The sequence below is a fragment of the Lepidochelys olivacea genome (assembly GCF_965140295.1).
Source record: "Lepidochelys olivacea isolate rLepOli2 genome assembly, chromosome: 1".
In the NCBI taxonomy this organism is placed as follows: domain Eukaryota; kingdom Metazoa; phylum Chordata; order Testudines; family Cheloniidae; genus Lepidochelys; species Lepidochelys olivacea.
Window position 1 is genome coordinate 254,687,290 of NC_140411.1, and position 26,197 is coordinate 254,713,486.

General features: G+C 43.3%; 1 protein-coding gene across 1 annotated transcript in view; it reads right to left on the reverse strand.

Moving 5' to 3' along the window:
• Positions 1-24,581, reverse strand: part of NUAK1 (NUAK family kinase 1) — a 59,823-nt gene extending 35,242 nt beyond the window's left edge. The window contains exon 1 of the mRNA XM_084611048.1: positions 24,171-24,581. Within this exon, the coding sequence (XP_084467174.1) occupies positions 24,171-24,527 (357 nt within the window). The 5' untranslated portion in view covers positions 24,528-24,581. The remainder of the gene's footprint in view (positions 1-24,170) is intronic.
• Between the last annotated feature and the right edge of the window lie 1,616 nt (positions 24,582-26,197).

The following is a 26,197-nucleotide window of genomic DNA, read 5'->3' on the forward strand; positions in this document are numbered from 1 at the left end:
TTAGTTCATTTCCTAGAGGACAGGTGTCCGTTGCACATATGCACACAAAAGGATCACAAGTAGCGCTAACTAGAATCTTTGTTAGTCACACACTGAGGCCAAGGATTATATGAGCATAGAATTTGAACTTTCCTTTCAGTCCTACAATTGGTCAGGATTGAGTTCATTTGTGGGGAGGAGCTGGAAAATTCCCCCCCCCCCCCGCATTCTGAGGATAGCCAGAAGTAAACAGAATAAATCCTGCACTCTTCAGAAACACAAAGTAACAACAGAGACAAAAACATCTAACCAACGGTGAACCTTTTTTCAGGGAAGTAGCTAACTCCAATTTTAAGTGTTAATAATTTGCCCACTCTTTGCTGATCTACTGACAGGAAAAGAAAATGTATCTAAAAGTATAACTTTAAAGTAGAAACTTCTGCACTGTGGATAACCCTGCATTTGGAAATGAAGCTTTCAATTATAAAAATACCACAACACCCCACTTTACTGTTTAAACATTTTGGGTTAGATTGTCACTAACCCCCACATGGCCCTGCAAGGAAATACAGTCCCCTCAACAGTCTGGTGCAATTGTGCCACCAGTGATCACATCATGACACTGGGTCCTGTCACCGATTGTTCCCTCTCCAATAAACAAGAAGGCAAAGATGGGGCAGAGCCATGGCGGCACTCCTCCAAGCAATGGCTAGCAAAGTTGGATGGGCATGAAGTGTGGGGAAGAAAGTTACTCCCTTTGCAGGGCTACAATAAATTACCTGTCTGAGTTTGCTGGAAAGAGGATTTATACTCACTCTCTGGGCCTGCCTGGAGGGATGATGGAGAATTTCCCAAGTATGTTTCATACTTATTTGGCTTTTGTTTGTTGCAAATACTTTGTATCGAGTTATATTTCATAGATGGTTCATGATAGTTACAAAGGTTTCTGTACGTTCAGTGCTATCTTCATGAGAAATGTTTCACTTTTTCCAGACTTCTGGGCAAAGCAAAATGGATGGAATTTTCCATAAAGATACAGTAAAAGCGTTGTGCACAGCAAAATATGACATATTATAAACACTTGGTAAAGAATACAAGTAGGTAGTAGGTGTCCACCTCCTGGGCACTCATTGGTTTGTGGGACCAATCTGGCCATCAGGTTATTGGCAGGTGAGGGTGGAGAAAAAGCTGTAGAGACTTAATCTTGAAGAATAAAGCTATATTTTCCTGAAAGAATCAAACATTTCCTTTTGGCTGTTTGTAACTGATTTTTAAAGACAATGTGCCAAATTCTGATACATTCCCCATTGGGATTGCAAGAATGTAAACAGAGGCAGAATTTGCCCTATGGCATAGATTTATAAATTTTTAAGGCCAGCAGGAGCCATTATGATTATGTAGCCTGTCCTCCTTCATAACAGGCCATAGAATCTCCCCCCATAATTTCTGTAGATAATATGTGTTTTCTTATCAGCCAAACTTATCTTCTATTCTGTAGAATATTTTTGTGTTTGAAAAATAAACAAAGAAAGATCCATCTGTGTGCTCACAAGCTGTTCCATTTCATTGTGGAGGCTGGGAATTTTAAGCTGATTCAACCTCTTAGGCATCCCAGTTAGGCTGTGGAGCAAATTCCAATTTATTACTGCAACAGCATTCTAAGAGTGCAGGGGAAATGACATCAGGGAGAGAATGCAATCCCCTGAGGGAGGAAGACCAACTACTGTCACTAGGAAATATGTTAAAAATGCAGCTTAAAAGGGTTATTTAAAGCAGAATAGGGTTTGCTTCTTTTTTGGGGTCTGTGGGTGGGTGGGTGGTGTTTTAAAGTATACACAGGCCACCACTTCCTCAAATCTGTGATCAGAGGGGATCATCACTGTGTGATGGGAAGTAGTCAGGCCAAGCTAGTTCTGTGGCTCTGTTTCCCCTCCTCTGGACTTCATGGAAGATGTAGGTCAAGAGCCAGTGCTGACTGCCAGATGCTGGGACTGGGTGACAGGGGATGGATCACTTGATGATTGCCCTGTTCTGTTCATTCCCTTGGAAGCCCCTGGCATTGACCACTGTCAGATGCCAGGATACTGGGCTAGTTTACTTCTGGGGGAATTCTGTGCTACTGCGCGTGTGCATAATTAATGAGCTATGCATATTTTTAAGTTTTTGCGCACAAAAAAGCTTCTGCCGAAATGTTGCTGCAGTTCTGCCTTTTGCCCACCAGAGGTGATACACCGCAGCAGCAGCTCCCAGCCAGCTAGGGAAGAGAAAAGGCCTGCCCTCTACTCAGCTCCTGTCAGGCCAGGCCAGGAGACAGGGGCTACTGGGTGACAGACAGTGTGGGGCTGCTGGGGGGTCGGACAGGGGCTCATAAGGGCTAGTGGGGGAGGACAGACTGGGACAGGAGCTGAAAGGGAATGGAGGCACAGGGCCACAGTGGGGAGGGAGGTGCAGGGCCACATGGTGATTGGGGAGAGGGTTCAGAGCTACACAGGGACAGAAGGTGTCTGAGCGGGGGCACAGAAACTCACGGGGACAGGGAGAAGGGGGACAGGGACACATAGGGACAGGGGAGTGGCTGGGTGGGAGTACTAAGTTGGACCATTGGTCTGACCCAGCATGGCCGTTCTTATGTTCTATGTGTGGAGTTATAGATTGGGTGGACCAAATGCAAGGAGGTGGACCAAGAGCAGAGCCAGTGTGTGTGGGAGGGGGAGGGAGGAGGAGACATGTTCCTCCCCCAGCCCCCTGGAGCTTAGTCAGAAAAAATAATAAAGGTTGGGACTGTATTATATTTTTCATGGAGCCTCCCCCCGCTTCCCCCCAGGGAAGCTGCAGTCGATTGGGGTGGAAGGGGCCCTTGCAAGTGTGATTCCATTGGAGTTGCTCTGCCAGGGTCCAGGGAGGCACCAGGGATCAGAGCTAGGTAAAGGGCTTTTTTGGATCTGCTAGGTTTGGGGGCAGATCCCTTCGGTTATTCCATGGGGAAGGTGAACAATCAGGAAAGAACTCCACAAGGGCATCCTTGTGGAGATCTCCTCTCCTAGAGCCCCCTCCTGTGTGTCTTCCCAAACTCCTGGGCCATACTCCTGCTCTTAACCAGAGATGCAGAAGTACAGCTCTCTTGGCAATCTGACTTCAAGCCATATTCAATATAAACGAAAAACTGTTTTACAAGAGGCTTCTGCAGAGACACAGAAACCATTTCATGTGCTGAGTGGAAAGTCGGATAAAAAGGCATTATATGATTTGCTGTAAAATTAGTGCCTGGCCTTGTACGTTGGACAGATACATCTCCGAGTGTTCTCCTTTTGCGGGGCAGAGAGAGTGAGGCCATCACAGTACCATCATCTTGGAGTCTGTTACTTTTCAGATCCTGCAAGCTAAATCATCTCCATGGAGATTACCGCCTGGGAGACAATCATGCAGCAAAATCCTAATTAATTATTTATAAGCTACCCAACTCTATTGTTTAGCAGATTGGCAAACTGTGTCATAATCAGGGAAGTTGCTTAAATTCTTTCCTCTAAGCAAGCAATGGTGCAATCTGTACCCAATGGAACCCTGCTGATTTAAACCTCAGGGCTTTTGCTTTTTTTTTTTTTTTTTTTATTTGCGTGTTTGTTCATGTCATTACATGGATGTTTCCAAAGACGAATGCTGTTGTTTGAGAGCCAGCAGCTGCATCAACAATCCCAGAAGGGCAAGCATGCATGTGCCAATCAAAGGTTATGTAGGCACCTTTGATTTCTCTCTCTTAAAAGGTGAGGTAACTTTTACAGAAACCTCATTCAGTATGATAAAAACAGAACATCTGTAACCATCTGCTTCAATCTTCTACATCCCAATGTGTCATATAAAAAGATTCTATTTTCCAAATCTGAAGCTGATTTACGGCTACCATATCTCCGCCTGTCGAGAAACTCTCTCCTGCTCAGGCACTGGAAGTCCTGGGTCTAGATGATAAATGTCAAATCAAAATTTTATTTGCATAAGATGAGACATTGTGTGCCTGTGCCTTTAGAGAGAGCCAGGATACTTTTATCTGTGTTTTACTTCTTCGTTTCCAATTTTGTTGGCTGTAAATGCCATTATCATATCATGAGTGGTGACTCAGCAATAGAAGAGGAATTGTGACTCACAAATGTTAGGTTGATTTTCATTGCCTTTATCATGCCTCTTTTATTCACAGACTCAAAAAACTGCCTGTGTAAGTAACCAGGTATACTGAGCACTAGAAGCAATCAGACCAAGAGATTTATGCTATACATTTACAAAGTGGGTGACAGGAGGCATATTGTGCAACACCCTTCCTCCCCTTCTGCCCTCATCCTTGTCCATGGTACATGTTAACAGGATTTATGTGCGTATTTCCTGAGTAATGCCCTGCTGGAAAATTTACATCCCTTCATTGTTTGGTACCTGTTGTCCTCAGTCTGCTGTGTAAATGCTGCTTGGCATATTTTTACTGTGCATCCTCGAATAAAATTCCCTGGACAGACCCATTCTTTTGGCATTCGGAAGGAGCCCTGCCTTGTCTTTTCATTATTTCTAACTGGAAATGACAGCTCTGCATCAACCATTTCAAGATTGATTTACCCTCAGAAATAAAAGGCAATTCATCTGGTCTGGCATAAATCTTCTTCCCAACAGGACTTAAAATATGGGTTAGCAGTTTGATTACTCGTGTTCCATCCCTATGTAGTGGATCTTGGAAAGGGGTGTCTGGAGGGCTCAGTCAACAAGCAGTAAAACCTTCTATTTCTAGATTATTGCTGGTTCAAATCCAGCCTAAGTCAGTTACCATCAGTTACCTGATAGCTCTTAAATTTGGTAGTCTCAATCCAGTTGCCACAGAAGACTTCACATCCCAAAACCAACATATAAATTGATGGACCTTACAACTCTAAAGAAAGCCACCTTCCCCCAAAAAGTATTATTTTAAATATGGCAATAATACACTTCTATATTGCAGTAGTTATGTTCAAAAGAAAGAATAAATATATCATAAACATTCTTAGGACTTAAGTGTTATCCAATTTTTCAAATGTTGGATCAACATTAATCCGTCCTCTCGATATCCACCCATGTTATATCAGTTATAGTATACCACTGCAGTTCCAGAAACACTCCACTCTGGCACAGTCAACAGTGAAGCAAGTTTGCCGTGGTACCTACAGAAGTTCCTGCCATTTTCCTTTTTTTCCCTTGAACTCTGTAATACCCATCCCACCTCATTCACAAAGACTCCGTCTCCCCAAGAGGGAGTGGTGGAGAGCAATGACAGTTCAGGAACTGGGGAAATTACTTTCTCTAAGTGTAATTGTGTGGGGAGCTACTGAAGAGTAGAGATCCAACATTACCTGTGCTGTCTTTAGTGAGGAAGGTGTGAGCTGACAGGGGCGATAACTCAAGGTAGGTGCCCTGGAGCTGATGACTGTAAGATGAATTCTGAAGCCTAGCTTTCTAATAAAAACGGCTGGATTTTTTTTTTAAATGAATTCTTACATTAGCTGGAATGAAACCTGTACCTGTTGTCAAGACCTGTCAAAACATCCAAAAATGCTACTTCTAATACCTAAAACCTTGTGCACTCCAGCCTGAAAAAAAAGTCATATGCTATACTTCCTAAGGAGATTAGTTTAAAAAAAAATGAGTTTGAAGTTTTACATCCAGTTGTTTTTAGGTTGAGAATGGACAAAATAACAGAACAATTTCTAAAAAGTGAATAACCACCTCGTTTCCATAGTCTCATAACTCAAAAACATCCTGTTCAACTACCTTCAAACTTTCAAAGAAAGTTCACCTCTGGACACGTGAAAGCCTTGTAAAAAAGATGGGGGGAGAGGGTTTGGTTTTTTTTTTTCTGGTAAGCACCATAGGTCCATAATTGGAATTAAAATAAAAACTGTCTTACAACCTTAATGACACAGTCACTACTCCTTAAGAAATGTTAACCAATACTGAATGCCATTTTCATTGAAAGGATAAAAACTGCATTTATATTAACTTCTGGTGAAGTTGCCAAGCAAATGTTTATTTTTGGCTTCCACATTTACTAAAGCCAAACGCAACAAGGAATTGGGATTCCACAATGTCTAACTGCTTTCCTTCCAGGTTACAATTTTGTTGGAACAAAAAAAAGCTGACTTTACTTATAAGTAGGAAAAAAACCTAGTAGCATCTGTTTCAATGTCTGTTTATATCATAGTTTGAATAAGGTTACAATTGTGAAATCTTTGTTATTGATCAGCTTCCAAACACAGCACAGCACCATCCAGAACATGTGCAAGGGAGGAAAACTTACTTCAAGTGTCTCATGTGCCAGTCCTTTAAGGTCTGCAAGTCCACGTGCAGAATGTTTATTACTAATTTAAAATACTGGCAAATCAGGGAAAAGGGGAGTGAAATAATTCACAAGTCCCATGATCACTGTGCTCAGTTTTGCATGGTTACTAAAGATTCCTCCTCCAAATACTGGAAGACAGTTTTCAAAATTAATTTTGAGGCTTGATTTTTCAGCTACCATAGCCAATGATACAATGAAAAATGCCGAACTGAAGCAGTAGAAAGGAACTTTAGTGAATCAGGAGGCAACATCTTCATTGTGAATTGGTCTTGAAGCATAGTGTTAGAGGGCACTCCCCCTTTGGAGGTGCTGATTTGGGATGAAATGTAAAAGCAAGATGCTGGTCACTTGTGGTCATTAAAAAAATCCCTTCACTTTTCTCAAGCACAAGGGTCCTAGTCTTGGTGTTTTGGCAAAACTCCAGTTTGAGTATATTCTCCTTGTCTACTACTCATCCCCCCTCCACCCCATCCCATAATTTAAACGTAAATATTGTTCACATCCTCTTAGAAACTTGCATCCTGTTGTTGTGTGTGTTAAACAGTTGCAACAATGCACTCCATCAGTTAGCAATGTCTGTAACATACGTTGGCTTATGTTTAGATGAAAGACGCTGGATAAATGACACACAAAACGAGAAGCGTTTTGGATGATTTTAAAACTCTTTCTTACAATTAACTAGAATCTTCCAATGGACCTGCAGGTACATTTTCCTTTCAACCATAAGGTCCAGTTGATGATGATGATATGGATCAACAAGTTTAACACCGCTTACATTAAGGGAACTCTTCACCCTGTTTTCTCTCTCTACTGTATACTGCCACTAAGATCATTAAACCTATCTTAATAATAAGGCCCATTACATGGGCATGGGCATGATGATAAAAATACTTGGCTTTCTGTGACAGAACGATAACAAAGGAGTAATCTACAAAGCATTCTCTCAGAATAAAGACCGTAGGGGAGAAGCACTGAATGCTCCTCTAAACAATCAAAATCTAGCTCCCATTGAAGTCAGTAGGAGTTTTGCCCTTGACTTCAATGGGAGCAGGACCATTGAGAGGAAAAACGTACTCCCTGAAGACACTACTAAGAGAAGAGGTCTGCCATCCTCCCCTCAGTATGTCACAAAGAGGGAAACGTGTCTATTGGCCACACCCCTAATGCACTAAAGAGGGCCTGCAGCAGCCTAAGGTTTACCATAAGGCCCCACAGCAGGTAGAATGGTGTGAGAAGATAATGGACCCAAGGCCCTTTTTGGGGCATGTCATGGGGTGTATAGACCCCATGCTGGCCTGGCAACGAATGAGTTAATGCAGGAACTACCAGCCAATGCTGATTGGCAGCCTCACAGCAGCTGGGAGAATAAAAGCGCTGAGAAGCACAGGGGTGGGGTGGCTGCCAGAGGAGGCTGTAGACCAGAGAAAGTAGGTCCTGCTAGCAAGCTGGTGAGAAGCTGTCCCAGAGGGACAACACCCTAGAGAAGAGATGACCACAGGCTGCAGAAACCGATAGAACCAAGGTAGGATGGAGCTCAGGGTACAGGAGAAGAATTGTTGAGGGTTGATTCTGCCTGCCAGGGTTGAGGGCCCTGAGCTGGAACCCAATTGAGTGGGTGGGCTTGGGTTTTCCAACCTATCCCTCCACAGAAACTTAAGAACCAAAGGGGATTCCAGGCCTCTTGAGGACAAGGACCAGCTAACCCCTGCCAAACATAAGGGGAAACCCATACACTCCAGTGAGACAGAATTTAATGTCTTTGCCTGCAGGGTAGGACTACAGAGATTCAGACAAGAAGGGTGGACTGATTGCCCCGCTGAACTGAACAGACTACGTGCAACACTCCATCTGACCAAAAGGAGGCCCTGACGCAATAGGGCACCAGTTCACAGGGCCTCTATAGCTTCAGAGAAGCATCAGGACTGCTGTATGCTCATCAAACCACAGACTTTTGGGGGTTCTCTTCTCCATCATTAATGAGAGGTAATTTTACAGTATAAATGCCAAGGGGGTGGTTATGTGCTCATGCATACATACACTTTTACAATGCTCATCCTGGGTTTTATATGGATTTTGTTTTATTCCCCCGGCACTCTTCTTCTTGGAAGCAGGATGAGAATTAATTAAAAGGGAAAAGAGATTAATATTTCAGTCTGAGCGCCACAGCATGGAGAAGTTTTCTTTGGAAAGTTTATTTTTAAAGAATCCATATTCTTGGGATATGATTGTGCTAATCAAGGCCCAGACCTATATTTCATGAGCATCTAAAATTTCCAGTTAGGTCAATGGGAGTTTTGGATGTGTAGGAAATTCAGGCTTTAGGATTGCCAATTGTGGGTAGCAATTATGATACAAGGGGTGGTGTACTGTACAGGGAATATAATATAAGGTACACAAAGGTATGTAATGGAGAGGGAGGGGTAGGGGCTTCAGTTTATCACACAGGAGTATCAACTCTGAGGCCCTGATGGCTAAATTATTATAATTTTCTAAAATAATCTAAAATGGACCAGGCTGCAGATACAATCCTCTATTGGGGGCCTAGTAACCCACAGTCCCCCATCCTGTTTGGAGAACTGACCCTGGAAAATATTTTCAAATGTTGGCAACTTTGTCAGTTAAACCTCACCCAGTTTCCTTTTGTTTTAGGTCTGCAGATCATTCTGTAATATTAAACTCCCCTCTTGTTTTTGTAATAATTCTACTTTGGTTTCATCTTGTTCAGCCTGAATGGTATTAATTTAATTGCCCTTTTTGGTTATGGACCATCCTGGAAATTATTACAGAGTTCCATGGAATTATTACAGAGGGAGGAAGGGAATTGCTAACATTATTTTTTTCCATCCTTCTCTGATTTCTAAGAAATATCTGTATCCCTGAAAGCAGAGGGACCTGCTGCTGCTCCTTTTTATTTATCAAAAGTAAATAAGAGGGGCCACCTAATGGCTCAGTGGGAAGGGTAATACAGAAACAACCAAGCTCAGGTTTTCCTGGAACAGTAGAACTGGAGTGGACAAAGATGTGACAGGGAGGGTGAAGAATGAATTGTTCTTTCACAAGATCTAGCAGCTGGTTACCAAGCAATTTTACAGCCACAGAGAAGGGTACCTATTCTCCCTGTTCAGAAATCAAGGTGGTTGTTCTGAACAGTTGGGGGAGAATGAAATTTGAAAAAGAGGCAACCCAGAACAAAGGAACGGGTAAAAAAGCCTTTGGCAATGTAGTCACTCGGACTGTGTAATCTCACTTAGACTGTAGCCCCCACCCCCATCACACGCACACCCCCTTTTCTTGGCAGCTGCCTTAGCCAGAGTCAATTGAACAAGGGAGAGTCCGTACTCAGATTTCTGGAATCCTTTTGCCAAAAAGTTAGGTAGAGCACCAGCAGCAACGCAGGCTTCCCACTTCACCCTGCCAGTGACCTTAACACAGACTTGGATGTACCACGGTCCCCAGAGTGGAGAACAATTCCCTCTCATTCTACTTGGTCCAGAATTTCATCTCAGCAAATACCACAAATCATGTCATACTGTGTAGAACTATTTAAGTGGTGCTGTGCAATGTGAATTGCTGTCCATGAGGGACTGAGCTAGCCACTGCCTAACCCATTTTATTTAACTTTTTACTTAAACTTCCCTGAAGGAGGAGGTTGCATTTTGCTACTCTGGAGCTCAGAACTGCTTTCATCTCATTTGAGCCAGGCATTCCTTTGCTAAGTGGCAGAAATAATTTAATTTTTAAAACAGATCCTAAATAAAAACATTTGTGACATTTTCTGCATAAAATGTAGTAATTATTATGTAATTATTGGCTCCATGTCCTAGAAATATACTAATCCTGATTTAGCTAAAATAAAACCAAATACATTACATTCACTGGAATTACACCAGCAATTAAGTCCATTTTTTTAGCCCCTGGATAAAACCATGCATTGTATTAAATTATGTGTGTTCCTAGTTTTGCATTTTTACATTCCTAAAAACAAGAATGCACATGGCTACCACTATAATACTGATAACTTCCAGCTCAATCCTATATTAACTTGTGCAAGAACAGCATTAACCTCTCAATTGCATCAGATAATCCATGACAAGGATTAACAGAGCTGCCTTGTTGAAAATGAAGCAATTTTAGCCCTCCTTTTACTGTGACTGCTTTCTGAAGTGTGCTTTAATGTGCATGCCATAGTTCAGAATGAGCCAACATTTAAATTAGCTTATATAATAGGCTGTTAAAGTGTCATAGAGGGCTTTGTTGGGCAGATAATGAGAAGAATTTGGGTGTACAGTGAAACAAAGACACAGCTGCCTGTGCCAAACATTCAGTTTATGGCAATACTTCATACAAATTATTCCCTATAACAACTGAACTGTCATATCCTACAACCACATCCCAGGCAACCTCCCAACTGAGCTTGCTAAGGCTGCAGTCTGATGTGCTGTACACACAAACACCAGTAATACCCAGATGTTCTCTATGTAAAACATTTGGTTTGAAACACATAGCACTTCTTTCCAAAAAGCCATTACATTTGTTTAATGGACTCATACAGCTCAACTAAAATATCCTGGAGCAGACATTTGACTGCAATTCTACTCTATAAGCCCCATCTGCAAAAAAGAGAAAAAGCAAATGAGAATGCTTTACATGATTTATGCTGCCTTTATGATCAGCCAGTTCATAAAACACAAGCTCTGCTCTACAGACAATAACACAGATTGCTTTCAAGTGTGTCATTTAGCCCTTGCCTGCATTAAACAAATACATCAACTGAAAAAAAGGGCCAAAATTCTTCAGCTTATGAGTGTAACCAAGGGCAGAATTTGGCCCAAAGCTGTCTCGAGGAATGTGATTTTCTGTTTTACATTCAGGGAGAGGGAATAATGATAACTGGTAACATTCATAACTACATAGGTTTCTTTGCATCAGAGGAAGGCTGGAAGGAGGGAGGTTAAAGTACATAATGAAATTCTTTAATGAATTCCTCTATGGTAATATTCACTCCACAATGAAGCATTTCATGGTCCTGTTAGAACACATTTTTATAATGAAATGCTAGACAGGATAAACTGAGACGATACTTATGTCACTGACGTAAAGAGATGCATAGAAAACTCTTGGATCATACTCAGAATAAGACTGTTGCTGAAAAAGAGGGCCAGCCAATCACTTGGCTGCCAATATGTTGTACAACTTTTTTTGCTGAAAGCCCCTTGTTCATTACGAGTCTTAACAACTTAAGCAGATAATGGGGTAGGGTGTGGGCATGAAGAAGAGGAGACAGTCCGTGGGTGGAAGAAAAGCTAACATCTGCAGTGCTCAGGGGATACAACTACAGCCTCAAAGGAAGATACTCACTTTTCCTTGTCACAGAGGAAGTGCAGCCTTTTCCTAGGATGTACGAAGCTGCCACATACAGTCAAGTAGAAGAAGGCTAGGCTCATGATTAAGGCACTGGAGTGGCTCTTGGGAGTTTGGGCTTCTGTTTCTTGCTCTGCCCCAAATTTCTCATGTGACCTTGGGCAAGTCACTTAATTTCTCATTGCCTGCAGCCTTGTCTTCACTAGGAAGGGTTTGTCAGTATACCTAAACCAGTATCGCTATACCGTCAAACCCTCCTATAGAGACGCAGCTTATGCCAGCAAAAAAAACCTCTTGACAGTATGGCTCAGTCCAGTTCCCCCAAATGAAATAAGCTATACCAGCAAAGAGACTTTTTTTGCTAGTATAACTGTGTTTACTGTAGGGCTTTTGTTGGCATAGCTGTGTGAATTAAGGGTATGTTTTTATTTTTTCATACTGCTAACTGATAGAGCTGTGCTGGCAAAATTTTTCAGTACAAACCAGACCTCATTTCCCCTTCTGTAACACAGGGGAAATAATCCTTCCTATCTCAAAGGGATGTAGCAAGGCTATGTTAATGGTTGTGGGGTGCTCCGACATTATGGTGATGACAAGCACCACAGAAAAAGCCTATACATAAAAATGAAGGAAGAAAAGTTGGGTTATATAAAGAAAAGGCTGCTCAGGAAAACGCAATGGAGACAAGGTTCAAATATTCTTTGCTTGTGGGAGGGAGGAGAGTACCCCCCTCATGTACACCCTTATCTGGGTTAATTAAGGCCAACTAAAGCTCATTCTCAGATGACTGGGACCAACGAACCATAAAAATAGCCCAGACGTCAAACAAACAAATGTTTAGCTAACCACTGCTATCACAATAGAGTTATCAAATGTTTTTACCCATTGGTGTAGGTCCAACTGTACTGCTTTCTAATGTATTTTAAATACTCTTGTGGTAAGGTAGTAGTACTGTATTTTAGCTGGTATTTTTACAGGCTATAATATTTCATATCGGTATGCAACTACTTCAAGCCTCAGGGAGTGTAGTGTTAGTCAATCTACCCTCCTGCTGAGCATTCAGCTACCAAGGAGGTTTCACTCTTCAGTATTCTCCCGATGGTCACTTTTTCCTACGCCAAAATGTTCCACTTGGAACAACAAACCGCAGAACACTGCTAAGGTGATTATGAGGTATGTCTTCATTTCAGATTTAACTACAGATGCAAGGGTTCTAAATTCCAGGACTACACTATTTACGCTATTTTAAGCATGTCATTCCTTGTGACAAACATAATTAAAAACCCCAATATGGAACCAAAACACATTATGACTTTATTTCTGCAAAGCCCAACAAAAACAAAACAAATTCCAAATGTGTATGATAGTGGGTTGTTTTTTTTAAACAAATGATGCATGGTCATTTTTCTTCATTTATCTTTTGCTTAAATAGGGATAATCATTTGCATCAATAACAAACAAAACAGTTCTTTTCAATTATTATCGTTAGCAAACACTAATCCTAAAGTTCATGCTGCCTTGCAGAGATGTTTTTATCTAAACTCATTGCTAGATTATGAAGTAGGTTCTACAAGGAAAATATTCAGACTCATTTTTAAATTAAACAAATCTCTTCCAAATACAGTGAATATTATGGAGGTGTCTCTAGAATGTCCATCATTAGGATTGTGTCAAGATTGGTAGTTATATTAGGGATTAGATCCCTTTTCTGTGTATGGGAAATATAGTCTGGAGGTGTCAGTAGCAACTCCATTGTCAAAACTGCACTGTGATTTCCACCTAAAGCAGGACCAAAATCTCTCTGCTCTATATCTTAATGACTGAATTTAGTCTCCAACTTTGGCACAATAATCCTTTGTAGGACAAACAAATGTTCTATTTCTTTTAGTCAAGTATGTACAAATCACTGTGTCTGTGCCAAGGCATTGGTGCTTAAAGACACCCTGCCCTCTCCCCCCCCCAAACACTGCTGACTCCGCTCTCCAACACACTGAAGCACTCGCACCACGGGGAGTCTTTCAAGCACCAGTGCCTCAGCTCAGGCACTTGGCTCCTCCAGTACTACTGCCTGAGCTCTCCAGTATGCCAGCAGCAGTGCCAAGGTCACTACGGGCCTCTATGCCAAAATACCAGCACATCAAGGGCTTACCCAGTGCTGCTGACTTGGTCTACCAGGTAGCCAAGGTAACAGGCCTGAGAGAGCCCTTGAAGCACTGATGCCTTATCACAGAGACAGTGGGATCCCTAGTCACTCTCCTGCCTCCATCAAATCTTCAATCACCATCAAGCTCCCCCACATCGCACCTCTTGTCCTCCTTGGTTCCCCAGTGCACTATACAACTGCCCCACTGGGAGTGAGGAGGTGGTGAATGGCCCATTTAAGGAGACCATGAGAGGCTGAGCAGGGATGTGGGAGACAACATGGAAGGTGAAAAAATGTGGGGTGTGCAGTGGGCGACGGGGCTGTGGAGGGAAGAGTGCTGTGGTGTGAATGTTGCTGAAGTAACGTGGACAAGGAACAACTGTTGTAGGTTGCGAGGGATGACTGGGGAATTATCTAGGGATTAATTGTTGTATTAATGGAAGATTAACTCTTTATTAAAAAAGCTTTTGGTCTGGGATAGAAGGATGATGGTCATATGATCATTTTCGCCAAGGAATGGACTGTGGCCATGAAATAAGCTACAAACCATGGAATGAACTGCACTTAATTTGCAATTTTGAGTTTACCTACAGTTGGCTCACAAATCTAATTCCACCAGGACGGCTCCTAACATTCCAATCCTGTCAAGCACTTTTCCCACAGCAGCCATTTTTTTAAAATAAAAGGACCTAACCATAAAAATATTTTATTCCTTTCCTCCGTGTGTCAGGACAGGACTTGAAAAATCACACTCAAGCAAGATCCAGGACTTGTATTCAATCCTGGACCAGTGGCAGTTACAAGGTCTGATATCTTGGGAACAATCAAAACTAGTAGCAGTGCTATCTGTCCTTGGAGAGCAGGGATATTACGAATATCAATAATCCATATTAGTTTAATGGCATGACTTGGGGATTGTTTGATTTGTACACATGGTGATTGGTATAAAAATCATATTTAGCTGCAATTAGAAATTAGACAGCACCACGGCAAGGGACGACTGCATTCAGGCATTTTTTCCCCATTTGAACATGTAGTTAAAGGTGATGGGAGGGCCTCTACATGAATTAAACATCTGGTATTTTTGGTGTGAGTCCAGGATGTTTGATCAGTATGGCCAGACGCTGTACTCTCATGGAATACCTCACCCAGCCCCCTAGTGTTCAAAGGTCTAGGATCTTCTAATTTATACAATGTACAATGTTGTCTGTGCAGACATGGTGATAAATATAATCTGTTTAAAAAGCAGATCCTTCTCAAATCATAACTCACAGATGCTTAAAGGCTTTCATGTGGGTAAGACAAATGAGAGCCACAGTGCCTGATTCTATAGCCAGGGAGTACAGGAAGCAACAGCAGGAGAACACTATTGAAAGCCTGGATACACTTATGGCTTTAGTGAATTGGTCATAAAATATAACAACACACAGATGCAGTTTTTACCTTGCTCTGTAGTTTTTTCACTGTTGGCCATATATCTAGCAAATTGTGGAAACAGTTTTTGGTTTTGTTTGTTAAATAGACACATATGGTATCCCTGTCTGTTAAAAGATAGCTAAAAGATGCATCAACCAATTAATTTGCATATCTAGTATTACACTTCTGATTGGTCAGTATATGGGGTATACTTGGAGTTGCAAAGAAGTGTGTCTCAAACAAAGAAGTAGAACAAGAATATTTTTTTAAAGAGTCAGGTGCATGCCCTGGCAATGTAGGGCCAAATTCTGCCTTCTGGGGGAAAAGAACAAGAGAAAAATGTCAACAGATCTGTGTGTGCTATAAGGGCACTATAATGTTTCCCACATTCTCTCTCCTTTTGATTTTCATGGATCTGTGCATGTGGATCTGGCTGTGGCCGAGGTTTACCAAATATTGTCAGTGTTTTTTTAACCCATGTATGACTTTCTCCTCTGGTATTTTGTGGCTACCACCTGCTGCTTATTGGCTCTACAATCTAGCAAAAACTTTCTAGTTATTTACCAAAAAACAAAAACAAAAAAAACCAGACTCACAGAGTAACTGTGATTAGAATTCTATAACGAATAAACAATCTTTAGCATGAACTGCAAGTTCCAGACATCTTTATCCAACATAGATGAGCTCAAACTAGAATATGTATGAAAACACTCTCCACATGTCATATCATAATTGTAATTCTTAGGCAAAAATAAAATCACACACAGCCGAACACCACAATACATTTGAACAATATGTGCCAAAAGAGATTTTGTACAGTTTTCATTCTGTTGGGTTCTCTCACACATGGTGTTTTGAAACCATTTGTAACAACACTTGTAGCATGTTTTAACTGAGAGTTGCTTTATAAACAGTAGGCCAAATTCTATCATGAATTTCACTTCAGTGAGGTTGCATGGGGTGTAAATCAGGGCTGAATTTGGCCCATAAATTAACACAACTTCTCTGAGTGGCAAAGTAGCAGTATCCCTATTTTATAATGGGCAAGCTGAGGCACAGAGAAGTTAACTGAACTGCCCCAAATCACACAGCAAGTCAGCGGAAGAGCCAGAAATAGGATCCCAGAGCCTAGAAATCCATTCACTTGTTTATAGATCCAAAGTCCTCCAGTAAATGCCACCCACCGGACGTCAACCCAGGAATCAGAATGAGCATCTGCCTCTGACTGAGTTAAAAGAGCTAAAAGATTCGTGAAAACTAACATATTTAGACAACTCTGAGTCCTTACTCGCAACTCATTGACGCAGACTTTTACAGAATATTTACTTCACCAAACTAACTTGCTTCTACATTTTTCAGCCATTTGTTTAAGTTATTTTTAGGTAGGAGCACCCCTTCTGATCTAATCTCTCTAGTTTGAGGATCTGGAGAGCTGTGCTTTAGGAAGGATGGCAGAATACAGGACAATCAATTTCCGCTTTCAGTTCCTGAAACTCAACCCCTTCCTGCACATTTCAGATACTCAAGTGAGGGTTAGATGTAGCCATTTGACACTTACCTCATGATATTTCCCACTGTAATAAATTTGTGGTACTTTCTAAGAAGGACTTTAAGCAAAAATAAACTACACACCATTGGATTTAATTAGGAAATATTTATACCACTGTTTTAGAACAGTTATGTAATAAATAGGGATGGAACAAAACAACAAAAATCAGTCCCCAAAGCCAATTTGCTTAGGCTTATTATAGGTAGTGCAGGTAGCAATTCCCAGAGTTAATGCCGGACACTTTCTGTTATAAGGTTCTGTTTTCAGTTACTTATATCTTTTCCAAATTTTAATTGTTTGGACTGCCAATTTTTTCCATGCGGGGTATCTGCCTCAGGATGAATATTGCTGGAAAGTTTTAGCAGTTCAGCCATTTCCAAGAAGGAGGTTATGAAAAATGTTGTTTTGCCCATGTTAAAAAAAAAATCTTAACTTTTTCACTAAGCTCTAACACCTCCATGCTTTGGAGCAGGAACTTGAAATTTAGCAGGGGGTCTCCCTGGTGTCAGGAATGTACCTTCTCTCATCTCCATGGAACCTTGCCCAAATTTATCAAAGTCATAAGCCTCTGAAAAATCTCAGTTTGCATATGCTCAATAGAATGTTGTTAGAGTTTGGAGCTAAATTTGCCAAAGATTCCATCTGCACAGAGCATGCTGCAACCCCTCGCAGCTCTTGTGTGATAACTGGAGCGTGTATGCACTGTCTCCGAGAAAGACTGAGCATGCTCCATCCTGGGACTGCAGGAGCTCAGACCTTCCCTGCAATTGCTTCACTCAACTGCTAGGTCCCATTGTGGCACCAGACACAGGAACAGAGAGCAGGAAGACTCTCTCTCCTGCACTCTCAATGCTCCCCCAGCTTGTTCCCCATCAGTATAGAAGAGGAGAGTACAGCTTGACTGGAATGCAGATAGGGGGTTTTCACAACAAAATTTTTGGTGGTCTCTAAGTGTGGCCACCAACTCTTGCTGGTGGCTGCTCTGACAAATTTTCCTAACATACTTAATTAACTTTAGGCAAAACAAATAAATATGCACATATACTTGTCCAAATCATTGTAATTTATTTATGTAAGGTGGGTTTTTTTTTTTCAGATTTAATAAGGTATAGTTGTATTTTGATGCCCCTGGTCCCTGCTGCCTCCCCCCGCCCTCCATGGATGTCCCTGGCTCCTGCTGCTTCCCCCACCCCACATTGCCCCAAGCTCCTTTCTGTGGCCTCACACCCCAGGCTCAGCCCGAACCATGCCTCTTTACCATGGTGCCTTGTAAGATCAGCCTTGCTAATGCCCAAAGCCGGAGCCCCACAGCTGGAGCCAAGGGTGGGGGAGGCTGAAGCTTGGTGCCCTGCTGCCACCCCAGGAGGCTGAAGCCCGGAGCCAGCTGAAACGGGGGGGGGGAGGGGCTGAAGCACGATGCTCACTGCCAGAGCCCTAAGGCTGAAGAAGGGAGAGAGGGGGATTAAGCTCATCCCCAGAGTCCTGAGGCTGAAGGGGGGGAGGGGCTGAAGTCCCCTGGAGTCCCTGGACCCTGCAGGGAGGGGCCACTGCTTTGCCCTCTCCCCCAGAAGGCTGTCATGGCCACAGGAAACCCCCCTGGTGGCTGCATGCGGCCACAGTGGCCACATTTGAGAAATGTGTAAGGAACAGGGAGAGGAGAAGGAAGAGGTGTGAGGCGCAGGAGCCAAGTGGGAGAGAGACTGCTCTAGGAATGAATCAGGGTTGAGTAGTAAAGGGGGTTGTCTGTTGGATCCCTGCCTCATTTGTTGCAGAAGTTGTAAGGTACATACTGAAAGAGGCAGGGAACTGCAAGAAAAGAAAGGATGATCGCATGGCTAAGGCACTTGAATGCTGCCTTGGGGACCTGGATTCTATCCCTGCCTCTGCCACAGAGTTCCTGTGTGATGCTGGGCAAGTCAGTGAAGCCAAAACATTTACAGGTGGCCACTGTGTGTTCCTCATTTTCTAGGTGCTTGACTTGAGATATTAGGGTCTGATTTGCAGAAGTGCTGAGCACTCAGAACAGCAACAGAAGTCTACAGGAGATCTACTCTGAACATACAAAGTGCTATAAAATGCTAAGTACTCTGAAAAAGTCAGGTCCCAGCATCTCAAAGTGGGCACCCAAAGTATGTTGACACTTTTGGATTTAACCTCTGCTCCATGCGTAAAATGGGAATAATAATCATACCACTTCACATCACAACAGTGTTCCAAAGACACATTAATGAATGTTTGTCATGAACTAAGTTACTACAATGAGAGCATTATAGAAAAGTTATAAGGAAATTTATAATTCTGTATTTGGTTTGAATAATGTGTAGTAAATAATGCATAGGGCCTCACAAGAACAATGAGAATACAAATAAATATTGACCTGCCCATTCACTGTATGAGGGAGGAGTCCTGTGGATAAAACAGTACTTGATCATATAATTAAAATAAAGCATACAAGAGAGCTGAATTAAGGTTCCACAGACAACTTTACCACTGATATTTCCCAACTTTTGAGTCCTTGACTTTTCAACATTAACTTGCTTTTAATGTAGGGTTTTTTCCTCTGGCTGTAATAGATTACTGATCTACCCCTAAAGGGCTCAATTATGGGTTGTCTGACAGACACTTTATGTAATTTGCTGATGTAAAAGTTCCATAAACTGGACCTGCCATAGAGTGGTTCCCCACTTGCCACAGAGCTCTACTGGAACTGCTAAGCACCAGACCCTTCTCAGTTCCCTGTGTATGGGGCATGCCAGAAGACAGAAGGAAGAGTGGGCGCTGCGAGTCTCAGCCTACAGCCACTGCAACCAGAGCACAGTGTACGTTAGAGCAGCCCTATAGCCCTAAGGACTGGGCAGAATGTTGACTGAGCCAAGAATATTGGAAGGCTTGGAAGTGGTGCACAACCCCTTTACTCCCACCCTTCCATTCCTACACTGAGATCAACTCAGCAGAATGGAGAATCGGGGCACTACTCCTTGTGATCTGCACAACCGCTCTTATCTTGTTAATTGAGACACACTCCACTTAAAAAATCTTGTTGTAAACAAACAAATGTATCTGTGTTACAAATAAGACCCTAATTATTAAAATGACCAAACTTTAAAAAAAAAATCCAATTTACTTGTCACTATTTATGTTTTTCACTTCTCTCTGTCAGGGCAATGACAATCAATGAAGCCAGTTTCCCTTTGTTTACACCATTTCACTTTCAGGTTCTCAAAAGCAATGTCTGAGTTTCCAACACCACAGGGGAATGCTGATTTGTTTTGAAACAAGGTTTTTTCATTGGAATTTTTTCAACTGTGCAAATGTTTCAAACAATCTAAAATTTTGCAAGAGATTGCTTTTATATGATGTAAATTTGGGGCCAAATTTAATTTGGCAGCATCCCTATGATTGAGAGCTGCATGGTGCACTTTTATACATAAGTGTAAATAAGATATAAACGAGAAATGCCTGTGTTTTATGTTGTGCTGCACCTTGTCATCAGTTCTCAGACTAATAAGCCTGTCTTAGGGGTAGGGAGAGAAGAATTAGGTGGTTTGCCCTCTGTTGGCCAGGAGGAAGATAAAAGCCCTGACTCTCAGGAGGGGACCAGAGAAAAAATTACCTGCTGCTGCTCCCACTCCCCTAGCCCACCCCTGGCCCCTGCAGAAAGAAAAATCTGTCCAGTGAGTGAATGCTGAAGGGGTCAGACACTGGGTGCTTGGAGAGTGGGTGCGTGAGAAATTGTTACATACAATATATAGTGTTGTTAATAATTGGGACATTGGGGTATGGACCGGGGATTGAATGATGACACAAGAGGGAACCCCTATATGAGTGGACCTGCAGGGGGCTCTGGATGTGCCTCCTTTTAAAAAAATCAAGTTCTGCTCTGTTTTGAGTGCATCGTGCAATGTAACAGGCTTTCATCTGGATTCTTGCCATGTTTCACAATACTAGACCTTCTTTTGCCGATATTAACCAAAACATACACCGTATCAGCAGAATACCATTTACTGGCTTATATGTAATCCCAGAAAAAAACTACTTAAAGATGGAGTTAAGGTTGAAAGGCCCTATCAGCAATTTAGGGTAATTATCCTCAAACCAAGCATTTTCTAGCATGAGCATCTTGCAGGATTTCCTTTCATTATGCACCGTGTACTGTACAGGCACATATGACCATTACCTAGCATGCCTTGCACTTATATGATTGTAACTATGGATTCCTTGGCTAACCCATACTGATTATAGTACATGAGCAAAGTTTTGTTCTGCTGCTTTCATGTGCAAGAGGACAAGCGGAAAAAGCACCTACAGGAATTTCAATGTACATGCTACTTCACAGTCTTTCTATATCCTCCTATATCACCCTTATACTTATAGGAACTTTCACTTAAGATATCATAAGGTGTGAATTTTATACCCAACCAGTACTAAATAAGGAAATCTTGTTTGGAAAACAGCGTGCCCCAAAACATCATATTGGGATATTAATTTATCTGTTTCATGGAACACACAACGTTGTATGTAGTAACTGTCGTAACTAGTACACATTCAAATAAGTTATTTTTAGCAACAAACTAAATATATCATACAATCCACCTAGCAGTTTTTACTTTCAGAACACTTTGTGAACATGTTTCAGTGCAAAATGGTAAAAAAAAAAAAAGATAAACTGAATACACATAGACTGTTAAATCAAAGCCAAATACTATTCCCACTGAAGTCAATACAGACTTGCTGTTGACTTTAGTTGGGGCAGGATTGAGCCATTTATAGGACTCAATTCTCCTCTCATGCTGGTTTTGTACTGATGTTACTCCATTGACTTCGGTGGTGTTACTTCTCATTTACAGCAATGTGAGATCAGAATCAGACTCTTAGCCTGTCAAACCTGTCGACTGACTTTGTTGTTAAGTTGTTTATTACAGTTAGAAACAATTGAATGCAAAATTCAAAGCTTACATTTTATATTAAAGTCTGGCTACTCATGCAATAATCTTTAGCAAAATGTTGTATAGCTAAATTGCTTGTTAGCTAATAAAAAATTTTAAAGGCCAAATATGTTAGCGCAGATCACTTGGACAGGGCTAATAACTGGGAATGTAATGTTGTTTCCAAGGTTCAGGTTTGCAATCTGTTGCCATACAGCTTGAACTATTTACATACTGCTGAGTGAAAAAAGATGACTGGAAGCAAACAACCAGGTTAGAGAGTGACCTTGGGACTCTTGAAACCTAGCTTCTGGTTATTGGACAATTTGTGCTTAAGACATAATGGAATGGTGCCTGCCACACTGCTCTCTGTGCATCCCCTGCTGGTCACAGTATGAATCTATTCAAGCCTTTTCAAAGATGCCATAAATACTGATGACTAATGAGAACAGAAGGGAAGAAAGAAATGAGAATGAAAAAAAGTTGAATGAAAACCCTGTGTCTCTCCTGACCCAGCCCCCTTTTGCTGCATTCTCCTCTTGTGGGTGAAGTGGTCTGTGAGATAAATTAGTGCTCGAAGTACGAGAGTCGGGGGTGGAAACTGAAAAAAAAAAGTAATTTCTATTAACTTCATGTCTGGTTGGGTTCAGGGCCACTAGCTCTAATTCTTTAGAACCGACAAAATGCAGATATTTCACATGTGCTCAAACAGGAGAGTTTAAGCAAAAACATTATATTGTAATTGAATGTAGCTTAATTAATAAAAATAAATGCCATGTGGCAAGGATTAAGTTTTACAATATAAAATTAAGCTATAATATACTCCAGTAAGTATTCTAAATACCGGTAGACAGATTGCATGCAACATTTTTATTTCATTTAAGAATCCAGCTGTATTTTGATTTTCATCCTTTCTCCCTATTTCCCCAAGCTTTGCTACCTCAGCCACAAAGATTCAGATCAGACTGAAATTTGAAATACTTCATCTCTTTTCAGAAGAGGACTTTCCCCTAAACAAATCTGATTAAAGCCCATTCAACATCTTTCTTTAAGTTATTCAAGTTTAAAAAATAGATGTTTCTTACTTTTTTGCAACTAAAAAACATCAGACTTTAAAAAAATCAGTCTCCATAATAGAGATCATTAGCTTCTGTTAGTCTGAAATTTTAGACCAGCCAAGACAGCAAACATTAAAAATCTTGTACTTGAAGTGAGCATGTGCAGAGATGTTCATCTCTGGTTTCTGTTTAGCCAGCCTCCAAATGAGCTAGTAAAATGAAAGAACACATAATGTAATTGTACAGCTTGGTTGAAACTCTCATTTTAACTGTTGACACATAGCTCTAGTTGTAAAGTAAATGTCCCTTATTCAAGCCACCTCACTGGCAGTTTCTGTTTCTTCCTCTGGGTATGTGCTAGGTTTGCAGCCAACCAAAACAAAAACAGCAATGAAACAAAACTTGTATGTCACTAGGGCAATGTCTTGCTTTTGTACAGTCTGCTGAAAATCAGTCAACCTCAAATGAAATTTATGTTAAGGTGTCTTCAGAAAAGCATTTATGTCTCTGAGCAGTCAATCGCTAATGCACTCCCTGCATCTTGTACCATCACCCTACTACTGGAGATGTATTTCAACTGAAAATCAAATGGCAATGTGTGTGTGTTACTTCAGATGCATTACAAGTCCCCCTGTGTATGAGGCTGAAGGAGATGTGGGAGGACTTGCTGGATTCCAGTTATTATAGGGTGGCCTCTGGGCTGTGTTAGGTCTTGAGCCATCCCACAAAACTGAGCCATGAACTGGACTGTAAAAATCAATGGGGCTGGATTGCAGTCCCAGCATTTTTTAGGTGTCAGCCAAGTTCAGATCACAAAAGTTAACTGCAACAAATCACTGCACTGTATCACTTAAAAATAACACTTAATATTCTGACACCATTCTGAGGGTCACTTCAATTAGCTAGGGAACACTGCAAGTTGCACTGCACTATACATTTCCACCCTTAGAAATAAAGGTAAGGTTACTGGTGAAGACGGCCACATCTGTGAAGGCCAACAAAAACACACATTTTATTCCAATCATAAATATCATTTGGCGCCAGGTAAATATGCCCAAGTATATAACTGCCTCATCGTAAGTATTTGGCTGGAGTCAAAACACTGGTTCCAAAGGCACTTGGAGGCTATTCCGATCGAGTCCCAAACTCCATAGCTAGCTGTATAATGGGTACCAGTACCGCCAAAGAGCTGGGTTCATATTCTCCCATTCTTTGGGGAGATTTCAGCTCGAAGCTTTGTGGCTTGGGCACCTCTTGAATGCCACAGCTTCCTTTCTACCTCCTCTGAGATAACGCTCAGGGGCCTGATCTCTAACAAGCTCCTGGGAGGATGCACCCGAGGAGCGGTGTTCCCCCTGGGAAGCTATAAGAAAAACGGCTCAGGCTGCCTTACCACTCTGCCCGAAAACCTCTCGATGGCCCTCTTGACTTTGCCATAGGTGCCCTTGCCCAGGGTCTCCTGCAGCTCGTAGCGGTGCTTCAGGTTGTGCTTGTGATGATGCCTCTTCACCCCTTGCTGCTTCCTCAGCTCCGGCGCCGCTGTCACCTCGGAGGATGGAGCCTCTTCCGCCGGCTCCTCCAGGGCCGCGGCTCCCTTGCCGGCGGCGCCCGCCTGGGAGCCGCACGAGAGGCAGCGCTGGGGAGCGGGGCCGCGGCCAGCATCCAGCTCAGCGCCCTCCATCTCCGGCGGCGGCACGGCGCGGGGGGCACTCGCGGGAGCGCAGCCGCCGCCTCTCCGCTCTGCCCACATCTGCTGGGCACCAGCCCTTGCGCCGCTGGGGTGGGGACCCGCAGCGCCCCCGACCCCCGCCCTCCCCTCTCCTTCCTCCTCCTCCTCCTCCTCACCCCCCTCTCCGGCTGCTGAGGCACATTTGGCACTCGGGGAACAGGCGCCGCTGCAGCCCCGCTTGGCAAGTCCCCCTCCGCCCCCCCGGGACGAAGCGAGCCGAAGCGACCCCGCTCCGCCCCGCCTAGGGGCAGGCAAGGCTCGGGGACAGCGGGCACCCGCTGGCGGGGAGCCCCTGGCTGGAGCTGTGCTGGGCAGCCCCTTCCCGGCCGGTGGCCCCGGGCTGGGAAGCGGCTCTGGCCGGGGGTGGCGGGGAGACCAGCCCCGTCTTTGTGCGGCCGCCGAGGAGACTGGCCCCGCCTGGCCCCTCACTCAGCCGGGCTGCCCGGCCTGGGAGGGGGGGGGTCGGTATTTACAGCCCGCGGGCCCCGAGCTGGCTGCCCCTGCCGCCGGCCCCGCCGCACATGTGCGGCTGGAAGGTGCCCTTCTGCTCCAGGCTATATTTGGTGGCGGAGGGTGCCCGGGCTGGGGCCGGAGCCAGCGGCGGGGCTAGGCGGCCGAGCCGCTCTCTCTGCGCAGAGCAGGCGCCGGAGCCTCCTCCTCATGTTCCCTTCAGCCCGGCCCTGGCTGTGGCGAGCAGCCGCTTTGCCGCGGCCGTGAGCGGAAGCCACAGTCCCTCCTCCGCCCCAGCTCCGCACATGCCCCGGGCAGCTCGCCGCCTGCCTCGCTCGCCTCCCTGCGGGCTCGGCTGGGTTTGGGAAGGGGCGGGCAGCGCCTAGCGGATTTGCAGACGGGAGCCGCCCCTCTCCAGTGCAGGCGCTGAACGGGGGCGGGAAGCAGGCAGCCAGGCGTGGGGGGCGGCGGCTAGCCCCGCAGGTCACAAAGCGGGACTCACGCTGCTCGCAGGGTGCGGTTGGCAATGCCCAGCCAGCCACTCAGCTGGCAGCCCAGCAGCCGGCATGAAGCGAGGCAAGGACAAAAGCATGGCACAAAAGGGAGTCAGCTGCAACCTGCTGCTAAGGAAACTGAGATGAGGGGGCAGATGGACGGATACCAGGACAGACAGATAGGACAATGGAGGAACAGACAGATGCCACAGGCAGAGAGTGGGACAATAGAAGGACAGATCCCACGGACAGACAGGTACCCTAAAGGTGGATAGACAGGGTGCTATTAATTTTACTTTCATATAAGGATCTCTAGGCATTTACAAATTGGGTTCTAGTAAGAGAACTAGCTAGATTAGGCAGAGTACTGTGGCCCACAGTTTCAAACACAAGGCATTTGAAGATTGCCTGTGCTATACAGGTGCAAACACATGCACATACAATTTAAATGGACTTACACCAAAGCATGCATAAGTGTTCAAATTTGACACTGCAAAAACTTGTGCGTGCACAGGTATTGGATTATTTAAAATGTGCACACCAATGTCAAAATTTTTATAGCACATCTTAGTGTTTGCACCCGCAACGTGCAGGCATAAATGTGTGCGTGCACAATTTTGTGTGCACAAATGCACCACACACAGGCTTGAGAGAGGCCCAGAAGAAAATGTACCCATTTATGTCTAGCAGGCTTTTCCAAACAACTATTATATTCCCCAGTATCCTAACAGCTCTATATGATTTCTG